Source organism: Apteryx mantelli, chromosome 9 (genome assembly GCF_036417845.1).
Source record: "Apteryx mantelli isolate bAptMan1 chromosome 9, bAptMan1.hap1, whole genome shotgun sequence".
Classification (NCBI taxonomy): domain Eukaryota; kingdom Metazoa; phylum Chordata; class Aves; order Apterygiformes; family Apterygidae; genus Apteryx; species Apteryx mantelli.
The window spans coordinates 18,501,858-18,523,971 of record NC_089986.1 but is presented as its reverse complement, the minus strand read 5'-3'; the positions used below and the strand labels follow the sequence as shown (position 1 = coordinate 18,523,971).

The 22,114-nt window shown below is 39.5% G+C and overlaps 1 protein-coding gene across 1 annotated transcript in view; it reads right to left on the bottom strand.

Annotated features, from left to right (window-relative positions):
* Positions 1-22,114, bottom strand: part of SLC9A9 (solute carrier family 9 member A9) — a 224,500-nt gene that overhangs the window by 43,362 nt on the left and 159,024 nt on the right. Inside the window, exon 14 of the mRNA XM_067301844.1 lies at positions 17,377-17,456. Within this exon, the coding sequence (XP_067157945.1) occupies positions 17,377-17,456 (80 nt within the window). The remainder of the gene's footprint in view (positions 1-17,376; positions 17,457-22,114) is intronic.

The following is a 22,114-nucleotide window of genomic DNA, read 5'->3' as shown; positions in this document are numbered from 1 at the left end:
TTGAACCAAGCACCCTCCCAGACAGACTATTCTTGCCTGGTGCCACCATGACGTCAGTTTTCATAATCCAGTGAAATAAGGGCAAGGAATCACCAAGGGAAATTCTGCCCTCAGTTACAGCAATGTTAATTCAGAATAACTGACTCCATCTGTGCTGGATTTAGCACTTGGAGCAAGGACTGAATTATGTCAGGAGTCATATCAATTCCATTCATTCCAAGAGACTTATTTTGGATTTAGTTTTTCATTGGGTCATTTGTTGTTTTATTGACACTAATACAAGATGGCAGTGAATACGTGTGCCATTTTTGCATTTATTTCATCTGTATACTTTTCCTGTATGCCATTTTCATAACAATTTGCGTAACTACTTTTAAAATAGAACATAAAATAGGCAGGACAATCATAGCATAAGGAAAAAAGTCACCTCTGTGCTCAGATAATGCAACTTCTACAAATGTAATTAATGCAGTGTCTAAGGGGACTAGCTGAAATTCTGTGCAGAATCATTACACTCCATGACCTTCCAAGCTCTCTATCACTTACTGTTAAATTTGTAGCTAGAAGCTTCTTCTCTCTCTTGTTTTGCTTCCATCTCCCTGAAATGTGTGCATGCTAGCAGCAGTCATCAAAACTGCAGGTATTAAGATGTAGGATACAGAAACCTATAAGAATCAAATAACCTCCTGTGTGTGATAGATGGTAGCTCTTTAGAATTAGTCTTAAGCATTGTTTGATAGTCAGTTTTGCATATAGTAGCTCTATAAAAATGTTCACTGCTGAGGAGCTTACTCCCACCTCTGTAAGCAACCAGGATTAATGATAATGAGAATTGTTCATACATCACAAGGAGGAAAGAATGCGAGAAAAGTCATTTTTCTCCTGAAGCAGCCCGTCTCCTCGCCTCTGTCAGGAGATGGAACGCATACCTTAGGAAATCAGTCTTCTCTGGTTAATTCCAGCTGAAATGTCTCAGAAATGTTTCTTGCAACTATTTTGACATCAAGTACAGAGCAGACGAGGAGACCTATTCCTCTGGTGCTTCAGCTGGAACTAACACAGGGAGGATCTTCAAAAAGAAGACAGTGAGGGGGCTCTGCAGCCAAAATGGGAACTAATGCATTAATATCCAAGTCAGAGTAGTACTGCTGCCTCTGAAAAATGGAAAACAAAACACAAAGCAAAAAAAAAAAAACCCACTGAAAAACATAAGGCTCTTAATAGATCAAAAATGTTTAACAAATGGAAACGAATACTTAGCCCTCTTCTCCAGTGTTCAAAAGACGAAGGGCTCACAAAGACTGGCGCTGACAGCATAAAATCTTATGGGCGGAGGTGATCAGGAAGGACCCCATACACATAAAATGCAAAGCAAATAAGCATTTTAATTCAATCTGTCAAAATTAATTAGAAACAAGATTAAAAAAAAACAACCCACAATCAGATGAAGCATTAGCTTGTTGATGTTAATTCCTGTTCTGTTGTTATTTGTGATAAACTGAGTCATAGCTATTTGCTTTGCAGCTGATGGACTGCTCTACAGCATCTGTATTTTCTTTCCATTCGCCCATGGAAGTTTGAGTACAAAATATCCTTCTGCAGTGACAAGCTCACAGGCAGCCACATTTCCCCCTTCCCGTTTTCAAAGCCACGGGAGGGAGGCATACAGGGATGAGGTCTCACTGAGGGCTCTCCTGTGGACCTTGCAAGAGAGGGTTGTGGGAGCTGCTCCCAGATGGAGTATCTTATGGTGAATTCCTGAGAGGGAATTTGTGCTGCATTTGCCCTTAGCTTCCAACCTGATCTGACCCACTGATATTTGCCACAGCTTCCTAGATATATTTCACAGCGTATTGACTTGGTTCTTTTACTGCCATGCACGCTCTGGAGATGGTAGTTCAGGCTTGGCACTGCTCTAATGTGAGAGTGTAGTAGCCTTCAGGTTTCATTTCCCTTGCATGTGGAGGCAGGACAAACACGTGTCTGCCTGCTAATGAATGTGTAGGCATTTTTTTTACTATTTGCATTAATTGGACTTGCCACTCTGTGCATGAAATTACACCCCAAGTATTCTTTATGCCATGTATCAGATTTGATCTGACCCAGCAGGGACAGTGCTGTAAACCCCGCTGTGTGCAGAAGGGATATTTTGTGCTCTTGGAAGAAAGACTGCAGTCTGGTCCCAGTGCGGTGAGGTCTGGACCAAGTGATGCTTATTTTGGTCAGACATGGCTAATGGGAGGAAAACATTATCATTCTGTCATTATCGGAATAGATAATAGCTTGTCCTCTGTGCTGTACGAGGGATGGAAACATAGCGGAGACTCAGAAAGCAGTCTGAGACATACTGCTGAATTCGTAATTACACCCAGAATGTAAGCATCCATGTATTTATGCTTAGAAAATAGGATTTCTCTCTCCTAGGTGGAAAACCAACAAAAACACCACCATAAATAGATACATGATTGTCTTGTTGAATCTGCAGCTACACAGCCTAAAACTAAAACACATAAAGATGTGGATGTAGCTATTGCCAAATAAGAAGTTAACATTAAAATGTAATTTTCAGTGGTCCTTTATGTTCATGGAAATATTGGTAAAGATGCAGTATCCAGTAAGAAGAGCAGAGCTGATATTTCATATTGTTAGGAATAACCCACAAGTCACCTGCGTTTTTAGCCACAGGTCTCTTTGGGTTCCTAATCACATGCTTATGGATGCTCCGAAGCAACCTGGGCTGGGGAGAGAAGCACCAAAGAGGCAGGTACCACAGAGTCACTGCGATTCAGAGATGGCTGGGGAGATATTTCATTTCTGCCTTCTTTCCTGGAGTGACATGATAAGTTAGGTGTCCTTGTACCATGCCTAACTCACTGAGACAGCAGTGAACTCGAGCAAAAAATCTCAGCTGCCAGGTGAGTTCCTGGCCATTTTTTACATAATAGTCTAGTGCCTAAGGGCACTGATGTGGGAAGTGAAAGATCGGGATTTTTGGTTGCCCTTGGCTGAGGAGGGTTTGAAGCCACTGTTTCTGTTTCCTAAGAGAATATCCTAGCGGCAAAACACAGGACAGTCTGCGGTGAGGCAGTGCTTCTGCACTGAATCCTGCTGCTGAGGCTGTACCATTATGCAACCAAGCATGTAGGTGGGGGGAAAGGCAGAGTTGCAAAATATTTATATATTTGATCTGGACTACATATGTATGTACACATACATAATTTTTCCATGTCATTTTTATTTTTTCCTTACATTTTAAGATTTTAAAGTATTGTTGAATTGAGCATCACAGATAAGAAAACGTAAAAACTATATGTTGATATTGCTTCTTTAAATTCATATAGCAACCTGTGGAACAATCAGATCCAGAGCTGCTTTATCTGCATTTTCATGGATCATTAACAAATAGCCTTTTCTGCATAGAATGAAGTATTTGCCTCTAGTTTAGCTAGAAGGAACAAGCCTTACAAACCAATCACATCTTTATTCACTCCAGTTTCACACTGAAGTTGGCCATGATACAAAATAGCAATGGCAGTTTAACGATCTCTTAGAATACTGTATGTATATATATTTTAAAATCTGAGTTTTAATTAAATGTGAATGAACCTGATATGCAGTCATTTGTGCAGCAAGTGTAATCATATTTTATGCATTTGAAACTTGTGGATGCCTGCAATACATGAAAAGCACTTTATGAGTACTTGCATTATTGCACATTTCATTATAATGTAATTCTATATTAGATATTCTATTTATGCACAATCCAAAAATAGTTTGTGCTATGTAGCAATGCAAATTTCAGTGAATAATTCACAAAGAATTTCAAAACCTTAACTAGTTGTGACATGCACTATTCTGTATCTTTAATGAAGAACCAACCTTTGAATAATCATGCTGTGCTTTTTACGACTAACAACCATTTCCGTGGTCCCCATTAAAGAAGTATCTATCACTTCTTACTTAATCATATTGAAAATATTAGGGATTATCATTACTGTTTAAAATTCCTTGAGCTGGTTTGAGAAGTCTGTTCGCAGCTAACGTGTAAATCGGCTCTCTGTACCCTGAGGCTCTGCTCCTGCTCCTCCCCATGGCTGGCCACTGGGGAGCGCGAAGGTGGAAGCACTGTTGTGGCAAAGGCTCTGTAGGGCAGTGCAGGAGGTGAGGAAAAATCTATTCCCCCTGTACTTTCTTCTCGGGGAATCCAACTTAATGTCGAATGGAGGGAACTTTTTACCCACTAATTTGACATTAGGGATGCTTTGTTTTGGTAGTGTAAGGGGACTCGCAAGAGGCAGAAGCCAAAGGATGTCTAACGAAGGGCTCGGAGGCTACACGCATTGACAGCGTCTCCCGTGCTGGCATCAAGTGAGACTAATAGACTCTGCTGAAGTCAATGTAATTACACGGGTGTAACAGCCAAAGTTCAAGACAGCTCTGAATTCAGACCGCAGGTCCATAGCGGTGTACCAGTTACAACATGAAACAAGGAAGGAACGTCTTGAACTAGTCACAGATGATGTAAAGCAACAGCTGGGACCTTCTAGTCTTTCAAGTAGCTAGTGCTGTGCCCTTAGTCCCAAGAAAATTTGGGTAATGGTGGTAGAATAAAAGATCCAGCAATAAGAATTTACTGCTGCTTAAAATTTCAAGATGTGTCAGTTTCAGTTGGTTATTTTTACAAACATCCCTATTTTTAAAAAGTATAGAAAAATGTTTCAGTTTTCAACAGATTTTCTCCACTTCTACATCTAAAATTAAATATTTAAAGTACCATAATGTGGTAAAGAATCAGTTCAGAAAATCACCAGGATGCTTTTAGTAGATTGAATAAAACACCTCCTATAAATTTCTAATGAGCATATAGCAAAACACTCAAAGTCCATCAGCACTAAGGTCTTTAAAGAATGTGAGAGAGATTTTACCATTTGTAGTACAACTATCCCCCCAGTTCATATTTACAGGGAAGACCAAAAAGACTCTAGAAAAGCTGTCTGCTCAACTGCATAAATAACACATCCTTTACAATAATATTTAGCAGGTTAAAACTTTTCCTTTCAGGTATAATGGCACAAGTGAAAACAAAACAAAAGAAAAAACCTGGCTAAAATCACCAGACCAAAGCACATACTCCATTCCTTCTTGTCATTAAATAGGCATTTCCTAACCTTCCATGACAACGTTTCTGACTTTGAAAGAGCAGCTCCAGGACTTTTTGGTGGTATTTTAATTACCTTTTAGATACACTGTCTTCCCTTTGTGGAAGCTATTGTTTTACAGTCTATTGTTACTCCTCTCCTCCTTTGCTCCTATAGGGCCATTCATGAACAAGTGGCGAAGGGAGCGCCTGAACGTGTTCTGTGCAGCCAGCTACTCCTCTACTGTTCAACTTTAGGAATGACTCCTATTTCTGAAAGCAGAAAGGACAAGGTCCATAAACTAATATAATTTTGCTGTCCCATTCTGTCACAGAAGACCAAACCCTCCAAGTCGTGGCATATTCCTATTCCCTTCTGAGAGTACGAATGGAGAATGATAGGTTTTAGGGTTATGATGTTGGTATCAGAGTGGTGGAGCTGGTGTTGTGATGGGAACAGTGGCCTACTTTCTTTATCCCTAGGTCAAATTGGGCTCAGTTTATGACAAATAGCTATCTACTGATACGGTTCTAAAAATACCATCTCCAAAATGCCTTCATCTCTTGGGCCTGCAGGAGAAACTTATGTAAATCTGAGCACTACATTTACTATAAGTAACTAGGCAGATCACAACATACAAAGAAGGTCATGATGATAATTTTTGTCAAATAGCCTTCAGTAGGAAGCCCGCAAACATGTTCAGCTGGAAGGAATGATCTCAGCTTTCCAGAAAAAACCTCTGCTAGGGTGAGCTGAACTTACAGAAACAAGAGATTACGTGAGTTCTAGGTCTATATTGAAAGTGAGACTGTATGAAGAATACAAGACCATGGCCTTGATTTTCAGAAGAGCTCTGCTCATTTTTCAGAGTCTAAATGAAGAGCCTGTGTTCCTCTGGGCTCTGGACTTCCCTCGTACTTGAAGCTCTCAGTGTAGCGCAAGGTGGAAGGCAGCCTGTGTCTCCCCTCTTTGGGGCTTTTGCATCCTCTGAGAATAGTTATAGTTAGCTCATAAGATGTGCCTCAAACAAGCTTGTTGTCATCCCTAAATTAGTATTTTCACCCCTCTGATTTATCCTCTCCACCTTCTCTTGTCATCCCCTTGAGAAGTGCTGAATTGAGAACTGGTACTAAGATTAGTTGATTTGCATTATATTTGAATGCGTGATGATGCATGTGTTATGGTGAATCAGGTGCCTATTTCAATATCGAAAATAGAAAACAGCTCTTGAGTTTCTCAGCTGTCAAGAATTGCATTATTTTGAATCACTGATTACCAAAATATTCTTAAAATTAGAGCCAAACTCTTTCTTTTTTCTGACACATTTGCACTGTTGTCTTAGCCTTATAGGTGGTTCTGTGTTTGTGAGTGCTGAAGCAGTTGTTTAACAATTCACAATTATCGTAGCTAACACAAACCAGAAGTGCCTTTTCTAGAGCAACCACCTAGAAATGGGAAAAATGCCAATATAAAGACAAAGCTTCCAAATAACGAAGCTTTGAGGGACTGAGGTACTGAGGGGCTGATCCAAACCCCACTGAAGTCAATGGAACAACTCGTAATGAGTTCTGAGGTTTTGCATCTGGATATTAGCTTTCCATAAAAGAGTTCAATTCAATGATACTTTCTAATATGTGGAAAATCATTAACACACCCTTTGGTATTCCTGGTAACCTTAATCATACTGAATTCCTTTACAGTCTCGTGGCTTTTACAGGAATTCCACTGTAATTTAGCATCAAGAAAAGATCCTTACTAGGAAGCATTACCAATTTCTTGCTTAGGTAGTGTTATAATTAGCGGTATCTTGTTGTGGCAACTGCTGCTATAAAAGAAGTACCATTTATACCCGGTATTAGATATGCAGCGTGTGCTGCATGCAAGACGAAGCATTCGGATACGGACTAAGTGACTGGAAAGGCAACGGAGAAAGATACACATGCAGAAGAACGTTTGAAAACGCTTCAGCTGTAATGTAAAGTCACTTTTTGCACACACACTGCTGTGAATGAAATAATAAGAGATTTGAAAGAAGGTTCTAAGATATGGTTGATTAAGCCTGTGCTATAAGCTTCCGGTACTGCTATATCATACTTAGGTCTCCTGGGTGCTGTTAAGTATTGTCAGCCAACAAACTATAATTTCATGCATGAGTGGACTAATACAAGCCTAGGCTTCTGCTTCTTTACACATTCAGACTACAGTGTACTGTAATAATAAAGTGAGAAGAGGAGGAAAAAATAAAGCAAAATAAAAACTTGTCGCATGGAATAATAATCAGTAAAATCAGATACTAAGATAGCTTGAGCTATAAAGTTGTTGAGGTCACTGAACTGTGATTACATTTACTTCAATAGATTTTGGATCAACTCATTCAAGTTTGGTATTTTGATTTGACGGGTACTGTAACAGACAGCTGAACAAGTAGAAATCAGCTGCAGAATGGAAAGTTTTTTGTTTTTTGTTTAATAACATGCAAAGAGTTTTAAATACAGTAATTTTTCAAGTAGTATCTTTTTTCCGTTCAAGGACAATTGGAACTTGGCCATTAGCTGTTAATATAGGAGCTCTGTATAAAATATGTCTGTAAGAGGAATCTAGTCAGTCTCTGTTCAGTCCAGTTAATATATGTGCTGAATTTCTCTTATACTAAAGCATAAATCTTGATGCTGTCTAGATTTAACATGCTACAGCTGTAACTGGCAGTTTAATACAGCTGTAAAAAACATTAAGAGAAAAATGGAAACAGTTTTGCAAGCCGGATCCCCTGACTGAGGCCTTGGTTCTTCACGTTGCTGCGAATGTGGTAGGAAGCGCTACGTGCTCTTAGTGGGACCTGCTGAAGAGTTTCGGAAAGGGCCCTCAGGAAACCTGGGGGGAATAGCTGGAATTTCTCAGCCCTCGGGGACCGTGTGGAGCGGTCACAGCCGGGGGACTGACCCCTCACCGAGAGGCACCGAGCTCTCGCTGGCGCTTTGCAGAACGGGGCTGCTTTCCTGCCAGGGGCTCAAACTTGCCAAAGGAAACTGCAACCATACCCAGTCCAAAATTTTCACATACGGTATCTCTGTGTCTAAAACGCTTGTTTGCTGAAATAAAAAAAATACTGCCCAGGAACCTAGCAGTTTCAGCAGCCATCCAGACGGCAGCCCTGCCTGCCTTCCCGCACCTGCCCTGTCGCCCCAGCTCCGGCACCCCGTGGAGAAGCTCCGTGGCCAGCCGGCACACAGAGCCCTGCAAAAGCACATTTCTTGGTGCTCCAGAGTCTCCAGTTCCACTTCTTTTTTTTCTCAGCTTCCTGACCTACTTGGTGGCCTGCCAGACCCTACACAGTTGACGAGCCTTGGAAACATTTCAGAAACATTCAAAAAAATAACATTTTGACTTTTTAAACAAGTTTTGGAGTTGTTGACTTCTGGAAAGCTTAAAATGCCTTATTTCTGCTGTGAAAAAATTTATTTTTAAATTTTAGAACTCCTTGTGGGATGAGGAGTCTAGTTTCTAGCTACTGCTGATTTTAATAAATATTTTTCTATGAAAGAAGGTGGCATAGTTGCTATAAAGACCCATGCATTTGTAATGGGGGCTGGTGGGGTGAAGCATTCTTTATATGCAGATGTGGTCCTTGTCTTCAGAAAGTTAGAGAACCCCTGGAACAGCACAAGCACAAGGTGTGCTAGGTCAAATGAACTGGGATGGTATATACGAATGGTGATGATTTTACACTGGCTTGTCTAGAATAAGCTGTAGCCCAGAATCTACCTTAGTTACTGTGCAAAACTCCTACAAAAATCAATGACCATTCCAGGCAAAGAACACAAAATAGACCCTGGCCCTGCATGTCTCTGAAGGATCACAACAAGGATTCAATAACACCTTATAAAGAGCTTTTGTGGACTTTACCGTGAATCTCTTTTCACACTAAAGCACTTCCCTTTCTCAGATTGCAATAATAATGACATTCTCTCCTTTTCCACTTGTCTCATGCCTGCAATGTTTGCTCATTATTTTGAACATTGATTTTTTTTTTTTGAAATCCCATAAACTTCCTCTACACGCCCCTTTATTTCTTCCTTTAAAGGCAAAAGCACAGCATACTACCATGAAGGCTTTAAAGAAATCAGGAAATTTGATATAATGGATTTGCTACCAGCAAAGTAAAAGTCTTTGACAAAACTGTCTTCTTCCAGAATGATTTAGATTTTGTATTGTTTTATATACAGGATAAAACTAGACTATGAAGAAAAATCTGATCACTCTGTTGTTTTCCCTTGTTAGTTCTTTTTCTTCCTAACTACATTTTTTGCTATTTTGTCAGTTTTAACAATGTAAAGAGACCTTTCCACAATGTATTGACTCTCACTGTCAGGATGAAAAGTCTAAATAGCAAAAATTTCAAACTTTATCTTCTTACTTTGGATTATATCCTGTTGTGCATAGTAATACACAATACAGTAATGCAGATGGTAATGCACTTGTAATGTATTTCTTCTTTGGTTGCTGGGAAATTAATTCAATTGTTTGTTTTTTATAATATATACTGCCATAGCAAATAGAAGACTTGATCTTGGATGGTAACAGTGCTGTACAGGGTCCTGCATTAGCACAGAACAAAGATATTTCCTCCTCTTACAAGCTTACAAACAAAGTTTTCTTCTAGATGTTGTGAATTAATTTATTTGGCACTTTAGATCTAGATTTTTAATCAGTTACTGCACAGTTCAACACTTTTTCTTGTTTTCTATGAATTGCCTGTGCTTTTTGGGGGAAAAAAACCTGAAAAACCTTATAACACTTTTGTGTTTGGTTTTTCTAAAGATTATTTTTTAGGTTTGAAATAAATCATAGTTTGTATAGTAAATATTTTTCTTCTTTGTCCAGCTAATGTAGTCTCTGTTTCAGTCTTTGGTTTTGAATGGGCATACTAAATATGGGCAGTTTCGCTAATGAAACTGGTAATATTTCGTCATTTAGTTGTGTTATGAGTGACGTGTTATGACATGTATATGTATATATTGTGTTATGAATGGCATGTTAGAGCAGAAGGCCATTCCCATTCCTGCCTGAACAGAAATGAGAAGTAATCAGATTCACTCAAGAAATCTCACCTTCATGGAATTTCCAGCATAAATTTGCTTACTGAAATGTTCTAGATGAATATTAGAACTTTTCAGAGGTTTCCATTACTTTCTCTTAGTGTTAGGATGGGGGACTTAATGGAAGAAAGATGTCATGGATTGAGACAGAGATCACATATGACACTACTCTTAAATATTGAAATCTGATCTGCAGAAATCTTAGCTAAATCACTTTCAGATGTTACGTACAACTATGCCTATGCTTCTTGCAGAATATCAGCCTATTTCCAAAGACGAAAGAAGAGCCTTACACTGTGTATTCAACAGTGACGGTTGTCAATGGAGGTGTTTTAAAGTAAATTAAAATGTGACTCTTCCTCCTATAATGGATTACTATTCAGGTATCTGCAGATAGGCCAGACTTTATAGAAAATATACGAACAATTACTGAAAGATAAGGACACACTAAAAGACATGATTCCTGTACATACTAGCAGGGAGTTAATCCCAAAATATTAATAATCCACAAATCCTAATAATGGGGATCCAAGGACTGGGGAGGGGAGAGCTCTCTATAAATATACCTATACTATATGCACACATGCATTCCCTCTGTGAGTATAATACCATGTATGTATCATTTACTTATCCTTCATAGTGTGCTGAGACTTTATATGTGCATTGAACAAAAAGAAACTGAGCTAAGTGGAAATAATGGTGCTAAGTTGTTAGACAACGAAGAAAGGAGATAATGCCTTGGATTCCAATAATATCTGCTGAATGTCCATTCATGGAGAGTAATATGTTGAGGACTATTGCTGTCGCTGTTTGTCCACAAAAACACACGTGCTCTCCTCCCTCCTCCCATGCTTCTAACTTTTGCTTTTAGATAGAATAGTTGAAGTTTTGTGGAACTAAAATTCCTGCAGCTCCCGTCTTCCTTTGGGATCATGGTGGGGAAAGGGTGTGTTCAAACATTTGTATTTTGTAATAAAAGTATCAGGGAGCTATCACTAATAATTTTTACATATGTCTCCTGCAATGCAAGGGAGAAAAGGAGCAGATGTCAAATGCAAAACAACTAGGGATTTTTTATTTAATCATCCACCATCATCTTCTCATAGGTGTTATGCTGATGGGAATGAAATGCTCTTACTGTCGAATGCAATGTGAACAGTGAAAAAGTACTATGATTTTAGGCATGCTTTCTGAGCAATAATTGAGTAACTTCCCTTGATTCTCTAACAGGGCACACACCACCTTATCATGAAGTCTTAAGTTCTGACTCAGTCTGATAGACTAAATATAAAATCTAAAGTAAATGTTACCTGCTCTCAACTATCATGTTGATGGCAGTATTTAGATGAGTGCTATATACTAAGCAAGTAAAACATTTCATATTTAGCTTTTATTCACACTTGATATTTAATTTCATGTTTTAATAATGTCCTTCTCTCTTGTAAAAATATCTGAAGGATAAACAGATTCTCAAAGAATTGACATGAGGAAACTTTATAAATGAGACTTGCATATTCAACATGGAATTGTTCAAGAATTGTTTATCCAGGTTTCTGCCTGTGAATGGAGGACAAATCGAGGTCACTTATTATTCTGGTTAATCATTAGCCATGTTTATTATGTTAATTTACGGGGTTTCAACAATCTTGCGTCCTTGGAAAGGGTCAGGAAATGGCACCAAATCAGATACAGTGATTATCTGTGCCAAAAAAGAACTATGAGTTTTCCTAGATCACATGCTTGCAAATGTGTTTTTGAATGAGTTTTGAACCAAGCTCAGAGTAATGGCAATTGCTGCTAATGGTAAAATAGCTCTGTGGACCCTGTCCTGCCCAAATTTGTGGTGTCTGAGAAAGCTTTATGATGTAGTTAACTGCTCTTGCTTCACACTCATGTTCTTGATATCCATTACAGTCCACTGATTAGGTTTTGTGTTTCCTCTCAGCTTTTATTGTGATTTGCTTATAACATCTGCAAAGTGGATTCTCGTTCTCCATCAGTGAGTCTATGCTATGATGTCTAGTGTACATGCTAGCCAATTCCATGCTACTGTTTCCTTGTGCCACCTGCCTTTGATAACATTGCGTTACCTGATGCTGCTTTGCTTCATAATGAGACTGAAGTCTCTGAGATGGGGCAGTCTTTTCTCTGTCTGAACACTGTCTAAGTCCAAAAATAGGACACAGCATGCTATTTTGCTGTTGCTACTGAAGTGCTAAAGATTACCATATTAGAATATCAGTAATCAGGAAACCTTTCATTTACCAGCAGATAAAAGAAACCAGCGTGCACACACATTCTTACAGCCGCTTGTCATCTCTTTCCAAAGAAGTCTATCTCTGATACGACAGCGGTAAGTCATACCATAAGGAAAATTCAGCTGAAGACCGTAAGATGCTGACTTTCTTTGATTCAGTTCACCGTACCCTAGAATGCGTTTTTGCTTTTAGTATCTTTTCCATTTTCTCACAGGCGCAGAGTAGTACTTATCTTACTTCATAGGCAGTCATTATTTCTGTTTTATCCACGCACAAAGCACAGGAGAAATAAAATGATAGGTGTACTGATAAGTTAAGGAGGATAAACTTCTGACGTCGTTACAAGTAATGCAGTTCCTTTGGGCTGATTGATTTCAGGTAAGTGGAAAGGCCATACACAACTAACTTTTAAACTGAAAGGAGTACAGCTGAATGGTTGGTAACTGCAGTTCAAGGAGAAACACTTTTAGAAGTTTCTTTGTGCAGAATTGGTTGACTCTGTCCCAGACTCCTGCTTCTCTTCAGTGTAACTGAATGTTAGTTCCTCAAATTCAAAAGAAATCTGTAAAGAAGGGGAAAGTACTCCTCCTCCTGCTCTGTTTGTGGCAGCGTGTGTGAGGAGGTCAAAAGGGAAAGCTCTGTAGAAGTTAGGCATCCACATGCCTGTGAGGATTTGGTGGCTTGGCACGGTATCAAGAACGCAGTGGGCCTGTCATTGTAATACTTATAATACCTGTGTTTGCCAGCTAACCACAACCATCATACTTCGCTTGCTGCTCCTGCTCACCCTCATGTGTGCCAGAGATAGGGAGCATCAGTACTCTGGCCATGTTCAGCCTTGGAGGATCACATCACACCCAGTTCCTTCCTTGCCCCATGGCCAGAAAAAACCAACCAGACCTGGTTGCAGGTCAGCCCAAGGCCCATCTCTTGCAATTCAGTGCATATTAAGTATTAAAAAGAAACTTACCATGCATTTGAAGCTTTCATCCCTCTTCTTCCTTCCCTTCTTGCTTTCACCCTGTTTCCTCTATTGTAATCTCGCGTATGTTTTCCGGTTACGCAGCAACCGTTGTTTCCCAATGCATGTTTCGGTGTGTGGTACTGAAGGGCCAACGCACCTATTAGAAGTACCTGTCCTGCAGCATAATGCAGGCTTCTCCTTAGGAAGGTGAGCGTTTATGGATGGCAATGTCTTAGCATATATATTATGCTCTTGTTTTTTCCTCTTCAGTTTCAGTTATTTCTGCATTTTTGTATTTTAGTGCAGCAATCCCGAATACTCTCTTATTTCAATATACAGCTTTAGCAGCAGGGAGGGCAGTGTAGTCACCTTCCTGACTGGTGCTATGGAACAGCCAGGGAGAGCAAAATGACCCCATGTGAGGAAGTGAGAATTACATGAACAGAGAGAGAGAAAAAAAAAAGTCTTAGTGGACAAAAAGCCTTGCACAAAATTAAGTTAAACCAAAATTGATTGCAGAATTTTAGTCCAAAGTAGCTGGAAAAATGGATGAAGACTGTTTGCAATCTTATACTATTAATTTTACCTTCATTTTTAGGGCTAGGTTGTGGCTAGGAATACAGGCCTACGTAGAGGAGGAAGAAATTTCTTCTAGCGCTAGGCAGGTACCCCATGTCTTGGGACAAGGCAAGCAGAAACCAGCAGCAGTCTTATATACGTCCCATCTGGAGTAAGTGAGAAAGGAGGTTTGGGACTGAGAAGAGTTAAAAGCAAATTGCTACTACCTGGGAGTAAAGTTTTAATTTTCTTGTGGGATGCATCTGGAATGGGACAATTTTGCTCACTGTTTATTTGAGCTGTGCCCTTATGTGCAGAGGACTTTGCTCTTGTAGGAAAAAAATTCTTTATATTCTATATAATGCTGGACTATTGATCCTGGTTTTTTTTTTTCAAACGAATTCTTGAACTATTTTTGGTTTTTTTTCTCCCACTTTTCTTCTGCACTAGCCTTCAGTAGTTCGTGACAGCTTTGAATGGTAAAGTGCTATTGGCTGTAAAAATAAGGAAGCTGAAATAGATTCACTGGCATTTACACTCTTTCAAATACCAGGCATTTTATTTTGCGTCTTACTCGTTTAAATTATTGAGATGAAAATCCAAGAGGATACCTCTAAGTACTCAAATGATCTCTTCTTCATTTTAATTGTTCCAGTATTAACATTTCTTAGCACTGATTTTAGAGAACAGTATGTTATTCTCAAGTGTCAATACTTGATTCAGAGAGACTCATTTAAATAAAAGGACCCTTACTGAATCCAGTTGGCTTTGGAGTAGGCTCCTACTGTTTCTTTCAGAACAAGAATAAAATTTGATTCTCCAAGTCCATTTCAGTGTTTTTGATATAGTTCCACGCTACTGTGGCAGGCTGCCATTGTCTACGACAACTGAATGAAGTGGAAATCTTTCAGCATGACAGCAGAAAACAACACAACCTTTTGATTTCTTCAGTGATATTTCCTCCCTCTTGTTTTTCCCCTGTGAAATAAACAGGCAGAGATGTTGCTGCCAGAAGAGTGGGTAGCTCTGTGTTAATGCCTAAGAGCAAATGTCGAACTATAGAAATGTCACAGTCATGCATGCTTTCAAAGTATATAACCAGATAGATGATTATTTTCAGTATCTTTTCTTTGAAAACTTTAACATAATCCAGTATACAATCTTGTATAAATACTGCACTACATGGTGATTTCTTCTTTCAACTTTAGTAGCACAGCTTTGTAACCTTAGGCAGTGAAGGGCACAGACATGAAGAAAAGTTAGGGTGGGTAATTTCTCTCTCCCTAAAAAGAATCTATTTCAGAAATAGTCATACTGAAGAAATGCTCAGAGCTGTGAGTCACGGCATTACTGGGCTGAACCATCATTCTCTCCAAGGATATGGACTTACATTTTCAGGATTAGTAAAATGTAGAAATATTATTTAGGATGAAAATATATTTTAGGATAATGGCAGAGCTACAGTCTCTGAAAATCTGAGTTCAAAAGATTACAGCATGACTAGAAATGAGGTTGACACTTAAGAATAAATTTGTGTTAATTCTAAGAATCTTAACAATCACTTAAAATATTCTGTTGAAAGGCAAAAACCTTTGAAACCAGACTTACTAGAATAAAGCAGCAGGGACCCAGATTCAAGGTCTCTACCATACAGATAACCTTGGAGAAGGCAGTGGTAAAGACGACCTTTGTTTTTACTTCTTGTGAATTTTATAGCCCTTTCATTTTGCGTGTACTGTTGTCTGACTCTTTCATATTGTTTTTTCTCTTTCTCTTCTGCCTCTGTCTCTTGTTTTCCAGCTCCACCTTTGTTGTCTCTTTCATTTCTTTAACTCACCTCTGCCCTGTTCTTGCCATTCCTGTCCACATTTTTTGCTCTTTTTTTCAGAGCACAATTCTTTTTTCTTTTTTGCCGTGTTCATCTCTCCTTTCTGACTTATTGTTCTGTTTCTAAGATATACCACAACCATAGGCTGTTCCTTCTGAAGAAGAAGTGGGACTGGTGGTAGGTAAAGCCAGTAATGCTGGTACTTGGTATTAATTTTTAAGCATATTTCCCCCTTTATACTGCATTCACATACTATTTCTAAGTATCCTTGAAGAAGTATCCTAGCGAAAAATTTTAATTCTAATTGCTTTTTGGCCCTTATAACTGCTCTGGTAGATAAATTAGGGCAATGCATTCCTTTTTAACTGAAAAGATGTTTTTTCCATCAAAAGTCTTTTTGAAGGATAACTTCACTTGAACTCTCCTAGGAAGCTGTATTCCCAAAGAGTTACATTTATCAGCTGAAATATTATTTCATCTGAGTTTGCTGCAGCTCACATCAGAAAAATATAGATGTACCCTGAACGTTAATCTCCGCTCAGGAGCGCAGGATAATGGAACAATAGACATGCTGTGGAATAATGGGGGCTGTTGGTAGAGCTTTGCCTGTTGTGTTCCTAAGCCAGGATGCCCGGAAATTAGCAGAAGGACTTCTATTATATTCATTGTGTTGGTCTGATAAAGGCTTAGGGCATGATTGTCATTGGGAGATATCAACAGGGCTAGCTTGCAAAGTCTTTGCAGAGTGAGGATAAAATGACAATAACTTAGAACGGGAGCATTTACCATCTCTTGGCGTGGGCATTAATGACAGCATAGGTGTCAAGGAGTGAAGCGGCGCATGCCGTACCAGGGCTTTGGGAGGTAGACGTTGAGGGTGTAAGATGTGACGGTGCTGCCCCAGTAGGAACATGAATAAAAGTACAAAGGTTCAGGACTCCAGGGAAAATGAAGCGTGAGCTCCAGGAAAGTCCTGGGAGCTACATCTTCACAGTGAGTGCATCTTTCTCTGGCTGTTTGTAGCGGTATGGGTAAACCAGTGTTGTCTTACTTTGTGCTTTCTCTTGGGTAGCTGCTGCTCTGCGACATGCAAGGAAGTGTGGAGCTGCCAAGTGCCGTCCAAGGAGGTCTGGGAAGGGCCTGGCCCTCCAGCCTGCCTGTCCCCTTCCCAGCCAGCCATTCTGCAGTCTCCAGCTTCCATAGCTGATTAATAATTGGCTTAATTTTATCCTGAAATTCAAACAGGTTCGTTTATTTAAACACATTGACTATGTTTTGCCATAGGATGGCGGTTCTCATCTCAGTTCATTCTCACTCCCCATAGCCTCACTCAGGAAGGTTCTACTGCACTCCGCTGCTTCTGCAAACTCCTGTTTCCTTGTTTCCTGATTTCTTCTCCTTACAAAGGCTGTAATCTAAATGAATGTGTTTAGGTTTTGGGATTAAAAGTATAATTGTGTTTGGATTCTTAAATATTTTGACGGTGTCAGTTGTAATGAAACTATCGTCTATGGCTTAGAACAGGAAAGGATACTTGTGGTCAAATCCATACCATATTCTGAACAGCCATGCGCTCTCAGCTTTGGTTGTATTTTTATCCAAGTTAGATGCTCTCTGCAAAATAAGCAAACACATAAAATGGAAAGTGTTTTTAGAACAAATCAGAGTTCCAATATCAAATATACATGTCAAACCAAATTACAATTAACTGCCTTTTTTTTTTTTAAATTTAAAAAGCCTCTTTGGCCCAGGAATTTCATCTCTCTGAATCAGTTCATGAGCAGATTGGCTCATATAGTGCATTTCTCATTGGAAGGGTTCAGCATTTACTTTTATTAATTATTCCAATTTTATTAAGCAGCTGCAAAGCACTGTATTCTGAGATCAATAAAATGATATTTCAATTTAATTGCCATTGTGGGATTACTTCAGTTTACTCTTTCCAGCTCAGATGCTGTTTGTACATGGCTAACAAAATGTCATTCCCAAAGGGGTCATGATACTCTAATTATGACACAACTTTCCCTTCTGTGCTTCTTTCCGAGGTGAGAGCAATACAGCAACTTCGGGAAGCTGGGATAGTCTTAAGTACCAACACGTGCTGGCTCAAAACACTGCCCTATGTTCTCCAAATTATTTCTGGGGAGCTCTGCACAGCCAAAGGGCCGTCCTTTTACTCAGGGTCATAATTTGGAATAGTACATTAGTAACAGTCTTCCGTACAAAGACAGCTAGTTTGGTTATGCTCTGGGCATTATATCAATATGAGCAGAAGAATTAGTGGCAGGATGGAATTAGAAATGGGAATGCCAGTTCCCTAAAGGATACTCCATTATCATCCTGCTGCTGTTTTGCTGCAAGTTAGATTATTTTTTAATGGGAATGTTTTTCTTTATGCAATTTCAAGGCAATTCATCTGATCATTTTTATGTTTTAATCTAATAATACATTGAAAATTCCATTTCTTATTGTACATCAACATGCATGTAAATTTGTTGATGATAATAATGTTAATGGTCTGATCCTTAAAACTGTAAGAGCTAGTTCCAGTACAGGCTAGTTCAAATGCAACCTTTACATGGGAACTTTTATGTTAATTTTATTAAGTTTTGGGTAATGTTGGGTGGAGACAGAAATCATGTTATAGTTGCTGATGATTTTGGTAATGCCAAATGCCGGTCACAGTGAACTTACAAATGCACCAGACAGGCTGAATATTATTCTTGGGATCTGATTCCTTATTATGAATTGAGTGTTTTAGGGCAGTGCCTAGCAACTGCACGGGCGGGGAGAAGATGGTGCTAATCCCAAACAGAGCAGCAGCAAACTCTTCTAAGCCATCGATATCTAACAGTGTGTATTGGCAAGATAGATACAGATCGGGGAAAGTGTTCAAACATTTAAGCAATAAGTGTGATGACAGGTAAGATCTGTGTTAGGTCTGTATTTTTTAAAATTATTTTTGGTAAGCTTATTTAAGAAGGCATAAACCAAATGGAAAGCAAGGAGAAAACTGAAATAAGGAGGAGGGGGTGGACTAAAGTGAACAGGGATAGAGATGAGAAAAAGCAGCATGGAAGAAGACATCGTGATGGAGTAGGCTGCAGCTGCTCCGGTGGGCGGATGCTCGGGCTGGTTTCAGCTCTGTGTTTGGCGAGTGCCAGACCTTCCTCCTGTACAGGAGCTCTGTGTTGTCTAGGCCGCTTCTGTGTTAGCGGGAATCTGTAGCTCTCTGCAGTGCAGCTCCTGCAGAAGCAGGACAGCTAAGGGATGGCAGGAGATGTCACAGGGAATTCTCCTGGCCTGTTGCAGAGCCTTGGGTCTCATTATTTTAAAAACTCCTCACTTTCCCTCTAGTGCAGAGAAGCAGGAGTAGGGGAGACAATCCGTCACCTCTTCTGGACAACACATTTTTCTTTGTGAAGTGTGCTCTGTGAATGCTTCTCATCCCGTATTTGGGAATAACCTATATGGAGATTCACCACCCAGCTGACAGACGAAGCTGGTGGGGAGAGATATAAATATTTTCCTCTTTATTACTCACAAAGATATCGGGATAGTTAAATAAACTCATTTTATTTAATGAACATTAGTTTAATGGCAATGCTGTTGATAGGTGTTTAGCAGGCTACTTAGTTTTCTTCCGAGATTAATACTATATCTACAACATTCTTCCAAAGTGCTTGTAGAAAATGCATTCATACACGGTCTCAATGGAGATTAACCTAGCAGAATTTCTGAGGTACAAAATCTATCTGAATAGAAGATTTCAACTATCTTTGTTTATGGGAAATTAGTTTAAAAAAAAAACAAACACAAACACACACTGCCATGCAAGCTTTTGACTTTTTTTAAAATAAATAACTTTGCAGCTCAGCTTGGTGATTATTTATCCTGTATTCTGCTCACTAGAGTTAGCTTTTTGTGTTTATACTCTGAATGTGTATGAATGTGTATGCAGCAAACTGACAGCTTTTGTTTATTTCTACATATTATTTATGGTTTTTCAGAACTGAGTTATGAAAGTCCATCAATAAATGAATGGATATTAATGAGTTAGGCTATTATATCTTCTGTTTATGCATAATGATTTGATGATAAACATGTTCAAGGCAAGGCAAGACAGGCCTAACACAAAGAAACTGAGAGACGCTTTTGATGGATGAAATCATGGCATGGTGAAGTCCAGATGGTGATTATAAATTAAAAGACTATAACTCTGCTAGGGAAGGAGCCCAGTTCTCACAACTGGAGTTGTAATCTCCCTACTAGCTGACTGCCCAAATCACTGTTTGAGCCAGTCCAAAGTAAAGCAATGAGCATAATCAGAAGGCCAGAAACAACTATATATAAGGAACTCGTAAATAATAACTCCACTTCCTTCAGAGATAAGACTGATTTCATGGGAGGAGAGGCGAGGGAAGGAAAGAAGAGGGAACGAGGTAAAGAGATAGGAAAGGAAAAGGGCTATGCAGCCACGTAGCTGCTATTGCCTTCTGCCATGCTACTCATGGGGTGGGGGGGAGTTTTAGGGCTTTTTCTGTCTCTAAAAAATCCAGGTCTGGCTACAGGTATGAACTGAGAGGCACCCTCACCAAAACACCCTGTATCCTGGGAGTTACCACAGTCGCACAGGAGACCAGGATTCAGACCTCCTCAGCAGACCTTGAGGCTGCCCCATTCTGGCCGAGTGCCCTAGCTCGGAACAGAGGAGCCTGGAGACGCTAAGTTTGCTAGCTTCTACACATCTTCAGTGGATTCATTCTTTGTTTCTGGTACAAATCTCCCTGAAGCCATGGTTTAAAGTTTGCCAGGGTCAGACCTTTAATTGGCCACAAGAGACATTGGCCCTCGATGTGTTATTTGTCCAGGTTCTTTGTGAAGGTTATGAATATGCATTCTGCAGGAGTCAAAACAGGCTATGATTTGGCAAGACTTGTGAAAAAGCATGCAAGTATTCTGGTGTTCAAACCATTATGTTTGATAATTCACCTATTGTTTTTTCCCCTGGTCATGTTTTCTCAAGGGGTGGAGACAGAATTTTAGGCAGTTTTGGCCTAAGCTGTGTGCCTTGTTCAGGTAGGCTTCATTGCATTCATAAAGGCCTTTGAATGAATGGCCTTTAAAATTAAATTCTAAGGTGCTGCAGCATTGCCTGTGTATTATGCACATCTATAGGTACCACAAGCTTTAATTCAGAGCATAGGGAGTTAAATTCACTTTTCTTCTCTCTCACTTTGGATTGATGGATATGGTGTGGGGGACATCTCATAAGGAAGAGAGGAAATGGGACTTGTTCTTTGCAGGCTGCTTAGCTGCTGAAGAGTGAGGTGAATAAATGACTGCTGAATCTACAACCACAGATCTAGTCCCAAACTTGTGCTTCTGCTGCTGCACCTCCATATGCAGCCTTTGCAGAGGGCAGGTACGCTGCTATCGCTGCAGCTCTGCTGAAGTCAGACCACTGGCTCGCACCAGCTGGAGCACCTGCTCTTTGAATCCTGCTGCCTGCTCTTACAACCCCCCAAGTCCATCATTTACAGTGCAGCCAAGGTCTCCTACAAGTGTACAGTGGAGTTGCCCAGTATGTTTTATTATGTAGGAGCAGGATGAGTCATTAGGTGTCATCTTTGGGGGAAAAAAGTAGTAAAAGTGAGATAAAAAATGAAATGCTAGAAAACTGTGATTAAAAGCTTCATTTTGCAGTCACTTCTCCTGCAAATCTACACATTGTGTGACAGGGCTGTATGAACTACAAGTGATTCAGTCACCAAAAGAGTCAGGAGGCATCTAATTTGGAAAATCATGAAAGAAAAGACAAAATTTAAAGACATAATCTGAAATAAATTGAACAACAATGATGGGTACTGAGTTAAAACAGAACTAGAGAGAATGCAGTAGAGGTCTGAATTAATAAAAGACTGAGATGTCAAATAGAAAAAAGTCAGCGGAATGAAAATAGCAGGCCATGGGGGAAAAAAGAAAATCAGAGCAACAAAACTGTCTTCCAAAGTAAGGTTTACTACTATAAGGAATGCTGACTTAGACATGACAGGGCATGAAATGTGATATATTTATTTACACCTACTGCATTGTATTGCTGAGTTTTGTCAACAGAGCTAGGTGTTAATTCACAGGACACAGTTGGGATACTGGATGCATTATTGTTATTCATAAACACAATTTTTTTCATTTTTAATAAACCAAAGAGAAAATTAGAAGCCTATTGACTTCTGAAGAAAGCAAATTTTCACAAGACATATACATTCAGT